The sequence below is a fragment of the Rhea pennata genome, chromosome 10 (assembly GCF_028389875.1).
Source record: "Rhea pennata isolate bPtePen1 chromosome 10, bPtePen1.pri, whole genome shotgun sequence".
In the NCBI taxonomy this organism is placed as follows: domain Eukaryota; kingdom Metazoa; phylum Chordata; class Aves; order Rheiformes; family Rheidae; genus Rhea; species Rhea pennata.
This window is the reverse complement of record NC_084672.1, coordinates 4,702,361-4,725,541: the sequence shown is the minus strand read 5'-3', so window position 1 is coordinate 4,725,541 and position 23,181 is coordinate 4,702,361. Positions and strand designations below refer to the sequence as shown.

At 40.2% G+C, this 23,181-nt stretch overlaps 1 protein-coding gene across 2 annotated transcripts in view; it reads right to left on the bottom strand.

Moving 5' to 3' along the window:
• The window catches only part of IGF1R (insulin like growth factor 1 receptor), a 177,722-nt gene that overhangs the window by 138,015 nt on the left and 16,526 nt on the right, over positions 1–23,181 (bottom strand). For both annotated transcript variants that reach the window (XM_062584161.1, XM_062584160.1), the window contains exon 2: positions 4,739–5,284. In XM_062584161.1, coding sequence (XP_062440145.1) covers positions 4,739–5,284 — 546 coding nt within the window. The remainder of the gene's footprint in view (positions 1–4,738; positions 5,285–23,181) is intronic.

Below are 23,181 nucleotides of genomic sequence, written 5' to 3'. Positions count from 1 at the left end.
CCTTTCTGTTTATTCCTTTCAGATGATGTTTATTTGCTGGACAGTTTGCATAACAACCAAACAGACAAACAGCCTGTCCATTTCAAAATATTTTCAGGTTTATATGATACTTTTTTCTTCTTTAACCCAATGAAAGTAGGATCTATGTTTATATACTAGCTTCACTTAACATTATATTGCATCAAATTTACTGGTTAAAAACTAAGACTTTTAAAGCATATTTTCATTTTCTTATACGGGCAAGTTCTATTACATTTCAGGGTAAGAAAAAAAATCATATATAAAAATGAAGCACCAAACAAACAAAAAAGCATGCAGATGTAATTTAAAACAAAACAAAGACCATCTGATTCAGCACCTCCAGCTCCCGATTTGTTCCTCTCCCTCTCTCTCTATTCATGTCTGCATAGTTCACATACATTCAATATTTCTAAAGGACAGGGAATGTACACTGAATACTCCTCAGAGAGGAGAAAGCAAGAAGGGAACAAAATCCCAGCGCATGTTTTCTGCTGAATCAACAGGGCGCAGATTCCCAGATGGTGTACGCTGGTGAGCGCCGCACAAGTCAATGAAGCTATGTCAAACGATACCATTCGCCTGCATTATCTTCTGAGCTCCGTGTAAACAAACAGGAGCAGATTCCGAATATTTGTGAGAATACATCATGTTACTGTCTCCATATGTTTAAACATTTTAGTAGAAGGTACATATGGGCCACTCTTCCCACTCACTGTCACTCTTTCCCTCCTGTTCCCCACTCCCCCACATACACTATCTTTTCAGGCCACTGTCAAACCAATTCAAGAGGGAATAAGGATACATTTTCATTAAAAACATTTTGTGCTCAGCTGCCATCTGCTTCCTTACCAGCCTCCAAATCCTCACATGCCTCTTCTGTGGTCTTCAGTTTCACACATTTGGAAGCTGAAAGTTTTCCCCAGTTGTATTGCAAAGCACAGTGTATGTGAACTATTGTTTTTCATGTCAAATTCACCTCTTAAAACAAATCATACCCTTAGCTTACAGCCCTAATCCCTATTCTCTCCATAAAGTCAAAGTACTTTTTTTTTTTTTTTTTTTTTATGTTAGTGGAAAGTTTAATTCTAAATGTCCCTCATGCATTTCACACACTCACCTTAATCGTTTTTATAGGAACACAGTTACTCCATCCCCTTCATCAGCATTGCAATTTGCTGTCTCACAAAGGGAGGATCCGGACTCCCAGACTGCGCTCTCCTTGTCCTCTCATGCAGAAGCTGGCAGTCGAAGCCACTACCCTTTCATAACGGCTGCCTGTCCTCCACAGGCCATAACCTGAGCCCTAATCCTTCTTTTACCTGAGTGGGAAGGGATGAGTTTCAGCTAATGCTTGACAGAGAAGGTCTCCAAGTTTAACCGCACAGGGAGAGGGAGGAATAACTAAACTGAGGTTAAGAAAAAAACAAAACAAAAAAATCCCATCCATATACCGTATGTCTTATATATGGGATTACCACTGTTTTTCCTATCACTTTTCCACCTAAACAGTTTGCCTGGTTCATTTTTCATGGCCCCAAACCCAGAGGGTCTTGGGTGCTGCTAGCTGGGCTCGTTCCAGAAACTCAGCCCAGAGGTTATGACAGACTAGGGATCCTGAATTTCCAGGCAAGCTTTAAAGGCTGTAATTTATATTTGGTTTAGGTACACTTATAAAGACCTAGTGACTAAGGCAGCAAACTTCCAAGCTTAGTCACCAAAGGAAGTTCAGAAAATTAATTATTTTCTTTACAGTAGACCAATGGACAGGCAAATCAAGCCTGTCGCCGGTGACTACTCCTCCAAGGGGTACAGAAGAAACGTTCATCCGGTTCTCACATCAATTGCTAATGCAGATGCAGGCAGCTTCCATAAACATTTTCCAGCAGTCCCAACTGCTAGAGAGAAGGCCACCCTCTTATTTATGTGTTTGGAAACAAATATTTTTTATCTTTTCCATCTCTGTGCCCCAAATCCCAACCACTTACCCAGCTTCAGCACTCACCTCTTACCTCAAAAGAGGCTTCAAGAGGGACCTGCAACCCAAAGAAGCTGAATGAAGTACAGCCAGCATTTGATATGCCAAAAGAAACGTAGGTGCAAGACAGAGAAATGGTAGTTTGCCAAACCCAGCATAACATGCTGCAGCTCCAAAGGGAGCAAACGAAGCGAGGCTGCTGCCTGCTGCCTTACAGCCCTCAGAAGTAAAGGAACGTATGCTACACGGAAACCGGGACAGCAAAAATGCCGCTGAAGCTTCATGCTCTCCTTCCCCAACCTTGTTTGGGCACAAGTTACACCGAAGGAAGCAAAGGCTCCTTCCTTTTTTTGAGAGTGAGAAAGAGAAGAAAGCAAAAAACAGTTTCTCAATGGCAAAATTAAAAAGAAGCCAGGCTACTTAATCACAGCATCTACCCATCAACTTGAGATCTTTCAGTGTTGTCCTGTCCTAAACAAGGACAAGAGCGATTTAATATACGCTCCTACCACAGATCCAGGAAAAAAAAATAAAAGGGCATCATACTAAATGAACACAAGGTGACAGACAGCATTTTCAATGTAATAGCACTGTGACGCACAGGGAGAATGTCAGGGTTAAAGTAGATATTACACTAGAAAAAAAAAAATCCCTGGAAAATAACACAGACCTCACATCTGTACTGATAGGAAAAGGCAGATTAAAAAACATTCAGTCTCTTAAAGTCCTTGCCTCTCTCCTTTCTCATGTCCTTGTGCAATTTTGTACAGTGGAGTCCTCCCCAGATCAGGAGTTCATTGCAAATGTGTTCAAGTGATCTAGTAAGATAAACTAAAAGCTTCCTTTTGAAAAATTGATTATTTATACCTCCCTTGTTTTTCTTTAGAAATGGCAGCACTTTTCTTGTAGGTAAATGGCTGGCATAGTTAAAGTCTTCCTCCATGAAGTCAGTGACTTATCACAATTAACAGACTAAATAGATCCAACTTTCTCACTTTCTATGATTTATTAGAATGTAGTAATTTTTCTGCTCTGTATCCTAAGATATTTTAAAGCTACATTGTTTTTTTCAAAATGTAGTGCTCTTAACAAGCACTTTAAGACTCTTTTGCAACATTTGCTTTCTTGTTCAATCTCCCACAAAAGGGAGACGAAAGGCTGGAGGAAAAGAAAACCATTACTTACATCCTTGCCTTGCAAGTACTGCCATCACAGTATAACTATGACTTCATCTTATTTAAACAAATCTCTTCTCATGTGCATTTGGGATTCAAATTATTTTAGCATTTCCCTTAAAGTCCACAAGCTTCTCACACATCACTTTTGTGTATTCCAAATAGCCAGAACACACAAGCCAGTTGTTTTATCTTATTAAATACATTCCAGCTACATCCATTCAAACCACTAAGGGAAGGAAGTTCCACAGAAATCACCCAGGTCGTCATCTGTAGACATCGGACTCGCACTCCTTCAGTGAAGGCAGATCTAGCCTGCAGAACCCTAATGACTCAGAGCAACACGTGGCAAAAATCTAATACAGCTCACGTCCCTCACCTTAGCCAAGTTTACGGGACTTCTAGTAAGTTGTATGGGTCTTCTGGTTTGTTCATTCATTTAAATACAAACTCTACTTCCTGTAGGAATTATTACTAAAAGAATATCACTAAAAAGGCCTTTTTTCAGAGATTTTTTTGAGGGGTTAACTACGACTGTCCTACAAGATACTACAGTTTAAATTCTGATCGAACAGGAGGGCTTCAGAAGCACCTGATGGTCTACTAAAGGAGAAAGAGGGGAGGAAAAAAGATAAAATTAAAAGGTAAAGGTGCAGCTTCCCCAAACAAAAGTAACCTCAAATCTGTTTTTATAATCTCTCACACTCTGGTGCTTCCTATCATTATTGCAGCACTGGTCAAGACTCCAGGCTGAATTTAGGAAGTGTTCCTCCCAGTGACGACTGCTTGTAATTAAGCCTTAGTGGTACAGCAGGGCTCATCTTTCGCAAACCTACAGGATGAACTCAAAAAGCCTGCCATGCAATCATGTTATTTGAGTAAACTATGTATTTGTTTACTCTATTTTTAAAAAGTGCAAAGAGATCAGGTTTTGTTTTTGCTAATACTTGCTATCAGAAAGACAAACTCTGTCAAGCAAGATAAGAACAAAACAGGCAAGGAAAATTTCACCAAGAGTCAAGATACCATTTCTTCATTGGCACTTTACAATCATAAAACCTACTGCAAAAATTAACTTCAGTACTAAATCTCTGATGCACAGAATTGACTATCAGATGAATTTCTGAAGGAATATACCAAGAGAAGCAAAGAACACAAAGTCAAAACAAGTTCAGTTAACAAGTTCAGTACAGCAGTGACTCTGGCACACAGTAACATCCCTTGGGCGAGGAGGAAGAGACAGCCACCTCTTGCCAAGTCCTCAAAGGAGGTAAAACTGGTTCCAGCTTTGCAATAATGGCTTTAATTCTACACTTGAACACTTTGCATCTTTTTCATGGGGAAGTAACCCAGAAAGCTTTTTATTTTAATCAAGTGAGATAATCCTTTACTGGTTGGGGAGGAATCTACTTTGTAGAAACCGGGTAACTGATATACTCACTGTATGTATTATACGTTACTAAAATAAAAGTTTAAGTTGCTGAAGAGCCTAAAACAAAAACATATTAAATGAGAACTTGACTTTGGAAAGAGGCAACAAAGAACACACAATCTATTCAATTCTTACTTTTCTGGCAGTGGTTGGTGGTCCAGCAGCGGTAGTTGTATTCATTGTTAATAGAGGTCTTCTCACACAACGGCTTCTCTTCCATCGTCCCTGGACACAAGTCCCCACATTCTTTTGGAGGCTTATTCCCAACGATGTAGTTATTGGACACTGCATCTAGGATGAGAGACCAGTCCACCGTGGAGAGGTAACACAGGTCAGAGTTCTTCTCAATCCGTATGGCCCCACGGGTTATGTTCCGCAAGTTGTGAAGCCCAATCTCTTTAAGATTTGTCATTTCAAAGATAACCAAGGCATAGTTGTAGAAGAGATTCCTCCCACGGATGACTGTGAGGTTGGGGAAGAGATCACTGAGGCTTTCCAAGCCCGCCACACGGAACAGCAGCAAATAATCAGTTATGACAGTGAGCTTTGGGAAGCGAAAGTTGCGGTAGTCCTCTGCTTTCGAGATGAGCAGAATTTGAAGGAAACCTTCAATGACCGTACAGTTCTCTAGGCGTTTCAGCTCATGGATATCATTGCGAATGTCAACATTTGGCCCACAAACTGAAAACATAAGAGGAGAAAGGAAAGTTAGTACAGAAATTGTTTTTAAGCTTTTTCAAATTGTAAATTTAAGTAGAATATTCTGATGGCATCAAATTCTTAGCTTCTTAGTCTACGGTTTTAAAACAGGACATGAGTATTTGATTTACACCTACCCCAAACACTCGTCTCATTTAATGATAGCAATGACCACTGCTGGCAACAGCACAGAGTTGTGAGCTATCAGTGTTCTTTAGCAGACAGGGAAATGTTATCACTGATGCTGAAAAGCAAGTCGCATTTCATTGAGGAACAAGAAGATAAACCAGGTACATCTGCATACCTTACTACCAAATTGTATCAAGATGTATGATTCTATGATCTTGACGTACAGGTGGTTCAACTACATGACTCCCAACAAACTAAGTAAAACGGAGCAATCCTTAGATCCCTAATTAATTTCTTTTCCTTAGGATACACAGACATAAAGGAGAACATATAAAAAACAGTTCTTATGATTTCTCCAATCACATTTTCTTCCCAGGTTCACAAGCCAAACTAGTCCTAATTCTTGAATTTTAGTCTTGCATTAGACCAGAAACAATACAAAATCCACAGAAAGCTACTCAGCACTTCCTGCACTGCAACCGGGAGGAAAAGAAAGTGCTTAGAATTGTAACTAATGCACAGAATTCCTGTCTGCATGTTCCAGTGAACCAAAGTTTGACTAATTTTAGCATCAATATACAAAAAAGTTCCTGAAGTTCTAAAAACACAGAATAAATTTATTTACAAGAATACACAGCATCAAAGTGATAAATTTCCCTTGAAAACAGCAGACTGAACTCAATGCACTCTCAGGAAAAAAAAGACAAAGAAAAAAAAGAATCAACAGCCCAAAAGATTGTTCCCTAATAAACATTAGGTCTTTCCATATTACAGCCATACCACAATAATCATTTTAAAGGGGCTGGAAGAAGAGTGTAACAGTAACGTAACAATTAGATGTGTAAAATACACTTTGATATAAAACAAAGAGCAACTCCGGAGCGTAGAGACCTGTTGTTCTTGGACTCTCTCAAAGTTGATCTTTTGTCGAAAACATGGAAGAACATTCCCCAGAAAAGATAATAAGATGCTTGTAAGCAAACAAAACAAAATGCCAACTTATTTAAGCAACCTTAAACTTAAATAAACCCCAAGCAATTCAATTTTGTGGAAAGGTTGTTCTTTTCTTATGCACATCAGGCTTAATTACTTTAACACCACCCTTTCCTCAGACAAGAAATAGGTCTAAGCATAAGCACTGGAGCCAAGAGCTTAAATTTCAACACAGATAAATTGTCCAGAGATTCAGAAATTGCTCTAGGAATGGAAAGCAGTCCTACTCTCCCACAATACTTAGCTTAGGCTAATAACACCAGCTACCAAAGAATCCAGAACATGAACATGCTAAAACCATAGCAACCCTAATATCCAACAAGAACTTAAAAGTCGGGTAGCACCCGAGAGATCACCTGCAGATAATACGCATATTAGAGATGCAATAAAAAAAAAATTCTTCTTGAAGAGACAAGGTAAAAAAAAAAAAACACACTTACTAAAAAACAGATGTTTTCTATGCAAACTATACATAATTCTCCTTCTGTAAAGACCCTGGCTGAAAGCAGAGGTTACTTTAATGTGATTTCCTGCACTAGAAGCAGTATGAGCAAGGAAGTTCATTCCTTAAGCCTATAAAAGTCTAGTGGACTAAGGGAAACACTTGGCCTTTAAGAGCAGCGAGACAGGAAATTCCATTCTGGTACATACTGACTACAGAACAGTTGCACACTACCTAGACAAGTGCCACGGCTCTAACCTCAGCAAAAGGTAAAGAAAGAGCAAAGCTGAACGGGTTACCATTACCATTTGAGAAGCCAGATGGGAAAGGGACATTGTTAAAGAAATCCAAGACAGTAGATCTGATAATAGATGCACTGGTCAACTGAGGAGAAAACCTGGGCTTCTCCTCTCTTGCATTTGCAGGGAAGATCCCTTCAACCCAGATGAAATTAAAGATGAAATGCTTTAATAAGCTGGTATCCAAGTCTTGTTCTCAGTTGCTGAAATTTTCTTCTACAGGAGCCATCCCTCCCACCCACCTTCATGAGACAACGCACTCTGCCCAAAGCACAGCCTGCTCTGACAAAAGGATAATTACACTTGGACATTAGGTTTCTCCTCTTTCAGGAGACAAAAATTACAAAATACAATGTTTCCCCAATTAAACCAGTTTGTTTTTTGTCTCTACCTGCTGGCAAGACAAGATGAACAGCATGGGTTCCTGTTACAACAAAGCAAAGTAGCAACATTTATTTTACTGTCATAAAACTTTAGAAGCTTAACTGCTCCAAGCCTTTTATTTTGTTAAAGAAATAAAATTTGCAATTGTGCTGACATTTTGTAGGCAGGATTCCAGAGCGATGGGTTTGAAAACAGTTGAGTTATAATGCTCTAAAGAACAATTTTTAAAAGAAATGGCAGCAAACCTTAACTAAAGTATTATATACCCGCTCATGTGTCTATTCCAAGCCTGGGCTTTAAGAGTCATTGTTTTTAGTTTTATGTTTGTCTCAGCTTGAAAGTTACTTAATTTTAGATATTTAATGCTTCTATAAATCAATGAGATTTCTTGAACTTTATGGCAAAAGTATGTACTCACTTGCCTCAATTATGAAACATCATCTCCTTAATACGGAAAAGGAGAGAGTCCAGTGGGCTCTAATGTTAGAAATGGCTTACAGATGAGCACGCTACTGACATTTTTGATTTAAGAACATATTAATATATCTAATAAGCTATGTTTTGCAGAACTGCATGTATATAATGAGAACTGCAGAACCCCAAACACGAAACAGGACAGGCGTCTTGGTCCACGCTGACATTTAGGGAAAACGGTTCCAATTTAAGCAGAGGAAGAAGGGAACCTTCTTAGTTTATTCAAGTTCAGCCAGGGTTCTGTCCTGCTGCTTCCCCTTCCCCTCCCTTTTTTAATTAAGGGGATTCTTTTAAAGTTCACATTGTTCACTGAAGTTAATTATACCATCATGCATCACCTTTTTCTCACTTTTTGTTTGCTGCTCCGGGAGGGATTATAATGAAAAACAAATTAATCAGAGCTCAAAGCCTACTACAGTTTCAATTTGGCTGTGCTGTGTTTTCCCTGGATCACATTTTAAAGAAGTATATATGGACTTGCAACATGAGCAGGCCTGTCAGACAGAAAAGCACACACAATGCTCTGAAGAGCATTTATATCCTATTTAACAGTTTCCGATATTCTTGCTTATATTGCTTTCTAAATTTGACTAGCATGAGTTACCTTGGCTTTGTGTTCAATTCAAAGCTGGAAATTCACTGTTATGTATATATTTAGATCACTAACAACAAACCCACAATGTTTCTGTTAACAGCCCTGTCTCAAGAGTTTGGGATCTTGGGTAAATTATAAACATCCAGAGTGATTACTGGTAGTCAGATTTATGCTCTTTTCACTCAGGTGCTTACAGATTTCCAAATCTTTCCCTAAACTGTAAGCATCCCACTCTGAGTGGGAAATTAGTTCTTTACCTAAAAATAGTATGTATTTATTTATTTAAAAGACAACTGTCCAATACAGTGAAATACCAAAGAAGTAACAAATTCTTTATCTCAGTAAACACGAATGCCTCCCTGGAAGTTGTGCTTTAGTCAGGGAGAATTCAGCTTCATCCACAACCACATAACAAGGCCAGCGCGCTCTTTTTTCCCAAGAGCATCCCAGGAGCAAGCTGCAGGGCAGGTAAGCTTCCGGAGGTAATACAAACCACTCCCCACTGCTGCCTCTCGCAGGACCCGCAGCCCCGTCCCGGCCAGGGGGACAGGTCCAAGCCTAATCACCAACAGAAAAGGGGTCAATGAACTACTGGGAAAAATGGCTGCAGATAACAGGTTCATACAGTGAGAGCAATTAATGTGGCCTGCAGCCTGCCCCTTAATCTGACAGGATCTCCTGGCAAGTCTTTCCAAGCACTGCTCCAGACTGGGGAGCAAAGGAGCAGAAAAGAGGATGTGAACACGCAAGCGCTGCATAGCACACGGGTAGCGAGCTTGACAGTACTAAGCTTACACAGACTTGACAGACTGAACTGAAGCTGTGACATGATGAGCTCAGAATAAGGTAAGCTAGTAGTTTCTCCTCTACCTTAACTAACATTTGCTGATGCTCGTTTTCATCGTAAAAAACACACTTCGACACAGGAAGAGAAAAACCGATTTGGTGTTGTCACCTCGAAGAACGCCCGCTATTTCATCATCGAAGAATCGTTTGCTCTGCGCAGCAGCTCTTCACTCTGCCTGTAGAGCCACCAGCTCGCGCAGACCAGTATCTGTCCCCCAAAGGACTTGCCTCTTGTCTTCCAGCGCTTCAGAGGAAACGCTCCTAGTGCCAAACGGCAGGTTATGCGGGGCAAACCACGGCGGCCTGCTGTTCAGTGTCTGGCCCGTAACAGAACTTCAGCTTGCTACAGCATCCGTCACAGCTGTATTATGTATATCCATAGCAGCTAATCTGTTACTGATACTAAGGAGTCAGAGGGCAGAATCCACAGTTCAAACACTCGTTTTTATAGCAGAAGAGTTCATTTCCAACAAGAAACTTGGAATTATTTCATCACAGCATTGTTCTGGCTTTCAAATTTTATATTCCTTCCAGTTATTCTGTTTAGAAAGTTTTAAATAAACAGTTTTTGTTAAGGTTTTTCTTGCTGAAAAATACAGCACTTCACATTTTAAGCATTGTCACTGGCCTTTTGCTCTTCTAGTAACATTAAAAGGTTGCGCTACACTGAATGGTCTCTTTATCCTCCTGGCCTTAACCAGCCAGAAGTTAAAGACACAGCAACCATCACAGTGTGGCTCTCAACACCAAAAGGTGGCCTTAGACAAAGCAGCGCCAAGGCAGCTCTGAGACATCACAGCACAACACATTTTAGCAAGTCTAAGGCCCTTTCAACCCAAGATTGCTCCAAGCTGAGTCAATCTTTCCCTAGCAACAGAGGCTGTTCAGCCTGTGTGGTCATTTACACTTCTGAAAGGAAAATCAGGAGAGACTGCTTGCCATTAACATCTAACTCGCAATCTGGAAATCAAGCCCTGTTCACCTTGTTCCTGCTTTGCGTAAGGCCACCGCCTTAGCGCAGTAAGTCACGATTCCCTTCGTCCTCCCTCTCTGACTTCCCTTCTGTGAAAATTCTGCCTCACTGCTTTCAAAGACGCAAAGTTTGGTTTTCAACAAGGAGCCTAGATACCCTCGACTTTTGCATTTAACAAACATATCCACTTACACTGCCTGCTGAAGGCACAGCAATTGCTCTAATTTCACATTGTCTTCTTGTTCAGGGGTTAAAACACACATCTGTTGTATAGCACTTTTCATCAGTAGATCCAAAGCACAGCTTAAAATGCAACCGTCTGGAGGATAAAGAGCTTGAGATCCACAGGGTTCAGAAGTTTTGTAAGGGAGGGCGTGAGGTTGCTTAACTTTCTCATGTACCCTGAAATTCTGCACAGAGTGGTAACTAGTACGGTACATTACCATCATAGCTGGATCATTTCCTATGCAAAGGAAGAACTACAGGGCCTAATAGAAAAAACAAGCTTGGCTAGTTCTATTTTTAGCAGAGTAGCTTGCTCACACAACCAACACCAAAAGAGCACAATTTCGCTTTGCCAATAACGGCTTTTTCTGAGCACGCTCCACTTCAGCGAGAGGTCTGCTTTTCTAGACTGCTACCGCCTGGTCAGCTAAGAGCGGATGTTACTGAACGCAGCGACATTGCCCTCTCCCAAACGTCTCTGATGAAAGCGACTTGACCGCGTCGTCCGTCAGTAACGCCAGCTCAGGGCTGTGGGTCTTTGGGAGAAATCTGCACATCTTCTAGACAGTGTTGTTGTTTACTCCCTGCAGAGCCGCTTCCTTTTCATCATTTTTAAAGGATTTTTGTTTTTGTTTTTTCCTTTTAGTTTTAATCCACGGCAGGTCCTTTAATAAAAGGCTGCTGAGCATGGCTGCACTCCAGCAGGGCTCATCTCAGATGCACTGTCCTTTTTAAATCAATCATCTCCAGAGTTTCCACCTCTCTTCCATAACAACAAAGAACATGTTTACGGCATCAGATGGATTTGGACCTGCATACCGTATGATGGCCTCCATATTGACATGCTTACTATAAATTGGATCAACTCAATGCAGGGCCTGTCTGGCATGTTGGCAAACAAGGGGAAAACAAACAAACAAACAAACAACAACCAAAAAAACCCCCAACCAAACAAAGCAAACCACAAGGCTCAAAACAGCTCCTCACAGACACTTCAAGGTTAAAGTATGCTTTCTGCTGACAACAGCATCCCAGTCTCCAGGTCATCTAAAAAATTTACTTGAATGAGATTAGGAAAAAGATAAACATACAGGAAAGTCCTTCAGCAGATTTAAAAGGAAGCTCTTCTTTTCAAGTCTGTAAATGTTCAGAAGAGAAGCAGAAAGACACATCAGTAGAAACAGAGAGGGAATAACCTGAGTTACATCCATTCAGATTATAACAGGGTGAAGTAACCTCTCTCTTAACCTCTTTTTCTTCTCACTGCTAGCATTACACTAGTTTTAAGAAAGCCATCAGGACTGTCATACAGCCATCAAGGAGAAAAAAAAATCAAGTGACCTAATTCAGTCAGCTCTGAACAGAATGAACAGTCAACAGAGAGGTACCGCAGTCCACAGCCTCATCTTCCGTGCAGTTTATTCCTGTAGTTTCACTTCAGGTCTCAGAAGGCAAAGGTTTTACCTTTGACAGAGGAGGAGCTGATTTGCAACCGTAATTTCCCTTCAAACTCATGATGGGTTTTAGCATAGTTGCACCATCTGCAGACAAAAAGAAAATCGCTACAGAAGTCTAAGGATTCTTTAATTGCATACTATGCAAAGAAGAAATTAAATGTGGAGTTCACAAAAATCAGCAGTTGGGAGAGATTTCTTATGACACTTTACATTAACACAGGATTCCACCACCCACTAAGTTCTTGGTTTTGCCTTCATAGTGACACTATGAATGAAATATATATTTTAGTGTCTTTAACATACTTACACAACCTCCCACAAAATTTCAGTATTTTCCAAGCTCACCTATCCTACATGTGTCACATCAATCACTAGATCTCTTCCGAGGGAAGCCAGCTTCTGTGTTACTTCTTGGGATGTCAGAACCAATGATGAGGAAGGAACTAAATTTGCATCACATGACTCAAGCTGGCTCCCTAACCCCTGAACCACTTTTCTTCATCTACGTTACGTGAACTGCTTTCGCAAACTTTTCTGATGCAACAACTCTCTATTTTTCTTTTTTTTTTTGGGGGGGGGGGGAGGGGGGACAAGAGGAGCCCCATGATCCAGAAAACACTAACCATTTTAGCTTTTGGTAAGCAAGTCTGCAACTGAATTTCAATCTCTACGTTTCTGGCACTAGCACAATGGTACCATCTTTGGCTTGCAAAATACAAAAGGGAATACTCATACTCTGTCAAAAACCTAATGGTTCCTATTTGAATTTAAGTCTTGACAACATTCTTGTTTACACATCTAAGGACTGGGAAGAGGGTCTACAGTTTCAGTTCATTTGATTATAAGCCAGGTTTTGGAGGACAAAGCTATGCCACTAAGATCTTCTAAACACTCAAGGGACCAGAGATTTTTTTGGCTATGTAACTTGTCATTTCTAGGAAATATCTTCTATTATCATTGGTTTGCCTTATTTCACTCTTCATTCCTAACAATATTTTATAGAAATTCTCCCCCCTAGATTTGGGAGGAAAAGGTGGTGTCACAAGGGAACAACCAATTTGACCCAAACAGTGAGAGAAAAAGACAGCACTGTCCTTCTCTATACATGCTTTTATCTCCTACCATAGCCCTTAGAAAAAAAACACATGCATTCACTTTAACTGTTTTACCACTTTACTGTATATTCCCAATCCAAAGGCCATGGTGTTCCCAACCTGACCAGAGCAAAACACTCAGAAGCAACACAGAGAAGGACTACCACCCACATCAGAAACTCAAACCAGCTTTGCCTTTTTCCTCTTACAACTGCAACTGTCATTGGCTAAAGATCTCTCTGGCATTGCTGCTCTCCATGAACTTCCTCCAAAGCTTACACAAGAAAACTTTTCAGAATAAATAACATTTCTATCCCTCATCTCACTTGCTTTCTGTCTGCCAACAATATACTTCAAATGTCAAGGGAAATAGTAGCTTAGCAAAAAGGGAGATAATAAAATGAACTGAATAATTGACTGATGTCTTCTCTGCAGAGCTCACCAGAGCAAGTGGGTCTAGGTTTAGCCTAGCTCAGGTGAAAGCATCCTCATGACAGTCATCTCCAAATTAATGCCCTCACCGAGATTGCAGTAACCCACTGCATCTCTCAGGGGCTCCTCTGAAGCTGCATCTGTTAGCTCCTACTACTGAAATAGCATAAACACGAGTGAGCGGCTCAGTTGGTAATGGATTTCTGTTTGTCCTCGTGGGCAGACAGAGCAAAAATGGAAGAAGGTATTGCAGAACTATTAACATTTAAATGGCTGAGCTTATATCATCACCCCAGAACAGCTGGCTTTCAAACCAAGTAAAAATAGCACCAACCTTTAACTCAGTGATCTGTGGTTCTCAGGTTAGAAAATGCCTGCAAGATTCTCTGAACTGCCTCTCAACCACAGAGGGAAAAAACAAACAAACAAACAAACAAAAAACCCTAAAAGCTAACAGAAGATCAGATCTACAGTAAATTCCTCACTCGTTACGGCCCAGCATATATCGAACATTGCGAACCACTGTTTGAGCCTTTTGAACCCCCATCTCTGGTGAGATGCTTTTGTATATTATGGGGGGGGGGGAAAGGGTTCAAAGCACCAGCTGAATCCAGAATAATTCCCACAAGCTCTATCTTGCAACCCTTCAGAGCCACAGCCTAAAATGGAATACGGTTGAGTTTATCAGCTTGAGAGAGCGCTGTAGGAGTCGAGGAAAAATTCCTCATAAGGAAGCAGGTAAAGCCCAGATCCTCAAAGACAAGTTTAATCATCAGGGGCATAAAGACAGACTTCAGAACTCTGCATAGTTTCTCATCCTGCAGAATCACTTTTCTGACAGCACCATAAAATAAGAACATGCCATTCTACAGAAAATATGTAACATAGAAGTGAGTAGGTGGCATATTATGATCAATAACTATGAGAGTAAAATATTTTTTTTTAACTGTGGTAATAATGTTAAAACTCTATGCCAGTAGCTGCAGTCTAATGCCTGCTAAAGCAAAAATGGAAGACTAAAATTACAAGCTGTTTATAACACAGAATTTATGTTTCACAGTCTGTGATGACAATAGAGCTTAACAGAAATTGTCTCTCCTGGGGACTGTTCTTCTCCACCTTTAACAAAATCATTGTGTGTATGATTTTATTTATTTTTTTAAAAAAAACAGTTGTTTACACATCCAAGTGACTCAGCAACTGGCTAACAGAAACCTATGGGATGTACTCGTAGGTTGCAGGGATAAGCAGCCAATTCTTCCAGAGTGAAAAATCATCATGCGGCTGGGCTCTGCAACCCACATTTAGGGAGACTTCACTGTGCTTTTAGCTGCCTCATGAGCTGCCATCCTGCACCAATCTAGGAAATCTGCCACTTCTCAAAGTATTTTGGGCTTTTCTTTTTCTTCTCCTCCTCTTCTAATTGAATAGCCTGGCCAACAAGGCCAGACTATTTTGACTTCATCAGAAGAAAACTGCCAACAGAAAAATGCCATAATACAAAATAGCATCCATCTCCTAACAGTCAGCAAGAGGACTTAATACAGTCATTGGCAAGTTATGGTTAGATCTGTAGGAATTCATAGAGAAATTAGAAATCTGATATGACTACTCTCAACAATACATAAGACTTGGCCCTACCATCCTGTGCTAACAACCCCTTGCCTGACAAAACAAATTTAACATTCTCTGGCCTTCCAAGGTAACATTTCTGCTTTAACAAACTGAACTAAGATTTCCACTAATCCCAAATCTCGCCTTGAACAGAGATTTAAGTCAGAAAAGCATCTAACTGCATAGAAGATACTGCTTTCAAACTTTACCAGGGAACCCTCCCACCCACGGAAGCTACAAAGTTTAAAAATCACATAGCTCATGCTGTAACCTGCTTTCTCAAGGCAGTTAAAACACGACCAACCTACATCCCTGAAGAGGGCTGTAAAGGTATTAAATTACATATATGCAGGTGCTATGGGGCTTTCCAGTCATGAGCTAACTAGATTGTAAAAAAGAACCTTCCTTTCCAAAATGCAAGGTAAAACACGTGGGCTGGCACCAGACACGAGGTGACTGGTAGTTCAGGGCTTATCACCTGAAGAAGAAAAGTTGCATCAGAACGAAATTTAGGGCAAATGTAAATCAATATAGCTATACCAGGAGGAGTTCCTATATGAACTCATTTTTCAGGTCAACTGGCTGTTTTTGACTTAGTTTTAGTATCACAAAATCAGCCTAGCCACCTGTACACGAGAGCAGCAGCATTCACAGGGTATTGCCCCAGGGGAGTCACAGCACGGTAACTAGGAAAACTCTGTGATACCAGTCAAGCCAAGTCTGGCTACAAACAAAACACCTTTAATGCACGGAAATGAGATGCAGCAGGATAAAAATGGTTCATCATGGAAAACTAGAACACTTTTAGACACTATTAACTACCAGAACTCCGTAGTTTTAATTTCTCGGGAGGGCAGCTTCCCATCAGAAGGTAAGCTGAGAATCCTAGACTTATCTGTGCAGATTTGTTCAACAGTTAACTCACTTTCACCATAAAATGGTGAAAATAACCTATATGATAAATTTAAACAAGATATTTAGAGGAGGAAGAAAAAAAAGCGCACACACACTCCAGTGGGTTACTCCTAGTCACTTGTCCACATTTGGCTTTTAAGTTCAAGGTGACATTTCACCCACACTGTCTTTTTTACATTTACATACTGCCCAAGACAGCGAATTTCCAAGCCCATGCAGTTTTTAGACTCTATCTATAGCCACAGTGAATGATGCATACTACAATTCCAATTAACCAAGTGTTTAGGTCTTTAATTAGGCTAGCTTCTTGAATTCTATTGCATGGCAACTGCAATTATTCTCACAAAGATGCTAAAATATTATTGTATTCAAAGAGGAGAGGAAGACCACAGCAAACAGGAGAATTATTATTCACCACCTGACAGGTATCCCTCAGGCGCCTGGGTTGCAAAAGGCTGCCCTAATGCATTTTTAACATCCACCCCAAGAAAAGACCAAGTCCAGTTGGGTTAGAGAAATACAGCCATGGCATATTTTGCTCAGCAACCTATTGTGAGGGATTATTTATTCTGCACCCCTTCTGAACCAAAACTTGGGAGGAGAGAAGGGAAGAGTGTAGGAAAAAAGAGGTACAATAAATTACGGGAGATGGCACTTAAAGCCAAACCAAACAGTAATATGAAAACTTCTGGATGCTTCAGTCACTCCCAACTTCAGGCACCTCCCTTGCAGGGCTCCAGAGCTCACTTTCTCATTGCAGAACATAAATCAAGGCCAAGCTTCTTTGAGAGGAAGATCTCCAGGTTGAAGGAGTGTCTTTGTGTGAGTGAGTGAGTGTGTGTGTGTATATATACTCACTCACTCTTTTATTTATATATATATATATATATATATATATATGTATATAAAAGAAAGCCTTGTACCTTGTATAGGCAACCTGCTCATAACCAAAGACACAGCTGGAAAACATATCCTTAAGCAGAGTTTTGCTAAAATTCTGGTATTATTTCTCTATTCATTTTGGTCATGAAGTAGGTCACATGTGAAATAAGAAACTTGAGCCAGAGAAGAAAAGATGGGTAATCTCAAGGAGGAAGAAGCAATCTACTAAGAAAACAGAACAGTTGACTAGCTTTAACTAATGCAATTTAATTATGAAGCTTCAGTTGTCACTTAAGTACATAATCATAATACCCTGATGCAAGATGAAAATTAACAACTTCATTTTGCATTTATATTTCAGGTTGTCAGAGTTTTTTCTTTTTTTTTCCTCTCTCTTTTTAAAGTTTTATTAGGAATTACTATTTAAATTATACTGATTTGTTACTATGCTCTTGATAGTCAATTGGCACTTCCGCTGAACCAGAAGAACTCAGTCAACATTATATGCCTTTAACCAATTATATGGCTTTTCATTTATTTAGAGCAATAAAAAATTAAAAATCGGAGAGAAAGTAATGAATGTTAAGTGGAGAACCTTTGGTTTTTTATGAATTCTTTTATATGCTGGAGAACTGCAAAGGAAAACATACTAAAGGAAGATTTTAATTTGGAAAAGGAATTTTAAAGCTACCTTTAAAGTTAGCTTCAAGGTTAAAATTGTTCTGTTCACTAGAAAGCAAGTGAAATCATGGACACAAAAATTTGGATTAGTTATAGCCTGAGCTGATTTTGAGAAATACAATTACTGTAAAAAGCGTTATCTTGGAAGTAGCTCTCCTCCTCAAAAAAAAAAAAAAAAAATCTACTGATGAGGGGAAAAAAAACTTCTCATATTTTTGAACTGGAGCAATTTTTTTCAACTGCAAGAGAGCTAATTAACTGATGTGACCCAGTTGACTGAGTTAAAATAAAAAATATCCTCTCTAAATACCTGCAGAGAGGTCTTCTATTGTCAAAAGCTGGTTTAGCAATTCAACAGACTGTGGTTCCAAGTGTTTAGCAAGTGAATTTCTTCGAAGTGGTCTCTGACTTTAGCTTTGTCAACAAGTGTTTACCATTTAATATTTAAATTACTGGGTTCTAGTAAATATAATTAAACTATGATAAGAAATACCTTGCTTTAAAGAACTTAAATTAACAACTACTTCAAACAATGAATTTCATCCACTGCAACAACTGAGAGGCTGAGCTAGACAGAAAAAAGAACCAAAAGAAAGATGGCAAACACATAAAACCTGTAATACATTCTTAAGAACGTTGTCCTTGTTTATGTATTTTAGTTTCACTGCATTTTGGAACAATAACAATTAACAAAACCACTTTCTTTTGTGCATGATGCACAAAAAAATACAAGAAATATGACCAATGTTCAGCAGCTACCAACTCTCAAACTGAAGGACCAACAGTAGAAATATAATTATACGCATCCTTCGACATGAAGCAAGCTATGACATGGGCAGAAACTGCTCACAGGAGTTCAGAATTAGGATACAAGACTGCATTAAGCGTCTCATTGGATTCAGATTACTTTAAAGTCAATAAAATTTTGGAAAGACTGCTTCCTTTAAGCACAAGAAAGGATTTACCCAGCTCTGCAGACCCCAAATGAGTTTTGTATTTCTGAGGAGGTGGTGGAAGGAAAACACCACAGCAAAACCAGTTGCTGATTCGGCAAGGTGAAGCAAGAATTTGACCTCCATGGCAAAGGATGTGCCACTACAGCAAACCCCAGCAAAGACCTCTTCTGCCTGTAGTTACGATTTGCCTGCCCGAGCAGCGTTAAATCACACCAGCCAAACAGCTCCTGCCAACATAAACTGCACCTGCAGGGGTGGGAGGGAGGGGGATGTTCGATGGCAGAGCTTCGTTGGGTAACAGTACCACATACACACGCTTAAACACAGCCGTACTGCAAAATTTTGAAGCAAGTCCAGTCTGAAAGAGAAAAAATTAACAACAAAAAAAAAGAGCATAAGTAAAAAAGATCTGAACAGGAAGACAAAAAGAAAAAAAGCTAAGTTTTCAACTGCCAAAGATAGATAGCTTGAAGGCAAAATCATCTGGAGAACACAGCAGACTGATGGACAGTCCTTGGCCTCACTTCACTTGTCTGACAGCTCTACTGGCCTCCAGTTGCTGTTGTGAAAGAAAACCACTGTATTTGGGGACAGCTAGTTGGTTACATGTTAAAAAAACACATCTGAGTGGACTGCTTTGCTTTACCACATGCCAACTTCATTCAATTTCAGATTCAGAAGCCAGGAATTAGTCCCCTTAACTTCGTGCACAGCTGAGCAGCAATTCCGGGTGCAGACAGGATGCCCTAAGCCTGCATACCACCCCCAGATCAGCGAAAGGTCACACAGCGCCAGTAACGGAAAAACTTCCTAATCTACTTTGGAAAAGGCAACTACCCATAAAAGGGAGTCCCCCAGCGACCAGAATGACTGCACTGGACAGCACCACAGCAACATTCATTTTTCATCTCTGGCATTTTTTGTGGATAGTAAAAGCAGACTTGTCTCCATCCTATTTTTCCCTTCCCACGGTCAGACTGTCAGGAAATCTCTATCTGCCCTTCCTTTTGGCTCTCTTTTCCCCTTTCTTACACAAGACACTGACTCACCTTGACACAGCCAACAGCTGTCACATTTTAAAATATTTTTTGTGCCTCCTTTCATTATGACAGGTACAAAGTCCCACATGTTAGTGTCCCAGCTGCTCCAGTGCAGGCCAGCATCTTCACGAAAGCCCAGACCCATCAGCCACTTCAGGTGGGACACAGAGCTATGAACTAGGAAGTCAATACACAGACACACTGCCCACCTGCACCTGGAATGCAGGACACAGGAGACTACTATCCTGCAAACACCACGGAAGAGTCATGCTTTAATTTCAATTCAGGTACTCAAAGCTAAGTTAAAGAGAAAAATAAAAGGCAGCACAGGAATCAAAATGAAACTTCTACATGCTGAAGTGCTGCCTATTATTTAGTGCAGCTTGGACTAAAGTGATGTTGCCAAATTCAGAATGATCTTGCTTGCAACTAATAATTTGACATTTCTGGCCAAATTAGTCCAAAAATCCCACAGATGACAACTCATTCAGGAAAAAAAGAAGAAAGAAAATAGGTAAAATAAATCAGTATTAGCAATCCTATTTAAAATGCAACACAGAACAGACTCTACTTGAAGAAGTCTGCAGTGAAACAGATAATAACAAGGAATTAAAAATTAAACAAAATAGACTCGTCAGTAATCTTTGTTTTGGTATGCACATCTGCACACCCATGCTGCGAGAAGGTGAGTGGGAGACAGGAATGGGTCTTTGTGGAAGCAGTTAACTTCCCACTGAAGTATTTTTACCAAAAGAGAGAGTAACTGGTGAGCTAGCAGGTCAAGTGAGCTCCGGTTCTATTTACCGATCCAAAGGAAGACATTTTATCTGAAAGAACAGTCTGGTCAAAAGGAAACAATGAAGATTTCAGTCCAAGAGCAAGAAGCAGGCTCCAAGGTCTTAGCACAGAGCCAGCAGCAGAACTCCACCAAAGGTTATAAATAAAGTGGAAAACATCAAACTTGATAACCCAGCTTCCAAGAATTACTTGCCAGATGATGAACAATATAACAATATGCATACAGATATATATTTTTATCCCAACCTCTGCTTGACCCACTGGGGCTTACAGAGAGATACTTTCCCACATTACTTTACATTCATCAAAGAGTCACAAAATGAGGGTAAAAAAAGTTGGAAGCACTTCAGGTTCCATCCCCTTTCACCCTGTTTCTGCTGAATGGTATCAAAATTATTTTAAGAGAAACAGTTCAGAATAGATTTATGCCACTTGAGCACCTGGTCACTAAAGCAAAATACTTCACAACCGTAGCAAGAGGTTTTGTTCACGCAGTAAGCCACAGCCCGCTTGTGCTGGCTATTAGTCTTTTCAAGGAGTTCTGCACCAAAAGCAAAGCATCTTTTAAGAATTCCCCTGAAAGGCCTGAATAAGTGCCTGAACTTCCAAGATATATTCTTGTCTACAGCCTGGAGCAAGAGTGACAGGAGGTACAGACTTCTTCCTCTTCAATGGCTGCTTTTAAGTAACAGAAAAGTCAATCAGCATTAAACCTATTACAAATTCGGAAACTGCAGATCGGCAATTGGGGAGGGAGGAGGGGATGCAGAGCAGAGGAAGTTTGATGCTCAGATTGTCAAATCAAAGGTGTTTACTTCAGTGAATGTGCAAGTCTGAATTTTCAGAAGCTGTAGGCATTTTGAAGCTGTAGGCCTTCTGAAACTTAACCAAGCTCGGGGGGGGGGGGGGGGGCATTAATTATATCCTTTACAGATAGCTCAAGAGTATTTTCGGCATGTTATGCTTTATTCTTCTGAAGGGTCAACACTTGTTTTTTTTCAGAAACACACAAACATAAAAACCAAGTGCCCAGTGCTAACAGTGGCCATTATCAGTAGCTTTACTAAAGCAGAAATACAGTACTGCAGATTTTTTGCTACTATAAACATCTAAAGATATTCCATTCCTTCGATATTTTTTCCTTTGCTCTTCTCCGATACAGATCGGAAAAACAACTAAGACATCTGACTTACAGGAGAACATTCTGCTGATTAAGAAAAAACAGAAACACATTACTCTTGAGAGGATACAAAGCACCACTTCCTAATATATTCTACTTTGTCAGCACAACAGGCTTCTTTGTCATTTCAAAGGATAACTTATCATATTGAATTTCCAAAACACAAATATTAAAAAGAAAAAGAAAACATAATTGTTTTAACAAAGTGCTTTTATACTGGGACACAGCAACACAAAATACCAAGGTGTGACTTGAAGTAACTTAGACTCTCCATAAGTGAAAGCTTCGAGATCTGCTCACTACTAGCAAAGCTCTTTCAGCTCTTACAACCCTGTGTGGCAACTCTTGCTTCCAAATTCACAACACCTTGAAGAAACAGTCAGACTTCTCAGAAAACCAGTGCACTTTCCATGCTTCGTCAAATTTCAACCCTGCAACTGAGTACTTCATGTTTGCTCAACTTCTTCTAGAGAAGAACTCATTATACCCTCTCAGAATAATTTACTTCTCTAGTTGTGCCCCTGCAAAACCCAGACTGATTCAGCTTTTCTAAATGCAGAAACCGCACACCTGGCTCTCTAAAAATACGGCAGATTTTTCCTGTTTCGTTTATCAATTTGAAAACCAAGTTCTCCTCAGATAGCAAGATCAACCTTCTCTTTCCCTCCCCTTCTGTTTTCTGCAATCCAAAAAATGTCAGCATTGGAAAAAACACATACGCTTTCATAAAAATTATCCATATATATATATATTTTTCTCCTCCTTCCAGTTTCTTTGTTTCTGCCTTAGCATAGTATATCAGAGTGTATGTCTATGACAGATTTCAATGTATTGAAGCTCATCTGAACAGTCACAAGACAGAATACAAACTGTTATTTAGCTTTCTAAATTACTACTTTAGAAAAATCCTGTAAAATCAAAATTTTGTGATGGGAGCAGTAAGGAGAATAGAAGTGGAAGCCTTACTTCTCACCTCCTCTTACTCGTGATTAGTGAACTAATCTAAGTTTTCTCTTCTTGAATCACTTCAAGGCTTCTTTATAGCTTATTTCCAGTAAGCCAATGGTCTCCTGGGGTGCATTAGGAAGACTGTTGCCAGCAGGTCGAGGGAGGTGATCCTGCCCCTCTCCTCAGCCCTGGGGAGGCCTCATCTCGAGTACTGCGTCCAGTTCTGGGCTCCCCAGGACAACAGAGACATGGAGCTACTGGAGAGAGTCCAGCGGAGGGCTACAAAGATGATCAGAGGGCTGGAGCATCTGCCCTGTGAGGAATGGCTGCGAGAGCTGGGCCTCTTCAGCCTGGGGAAGAGAAGACTGAGGCGGGATCTTATCAATGTGTACAAGTACCTGAAGGGAGGGTGTCACGGGGATGGGGACAAACTCTTTTCAGTTGTCCCAGGTGACAGGGCAAGAAGCAATGGGCAGAAATTGAAGCACAGAAAGTTCCGCCTGACCGTGAGGGTGGATTTCT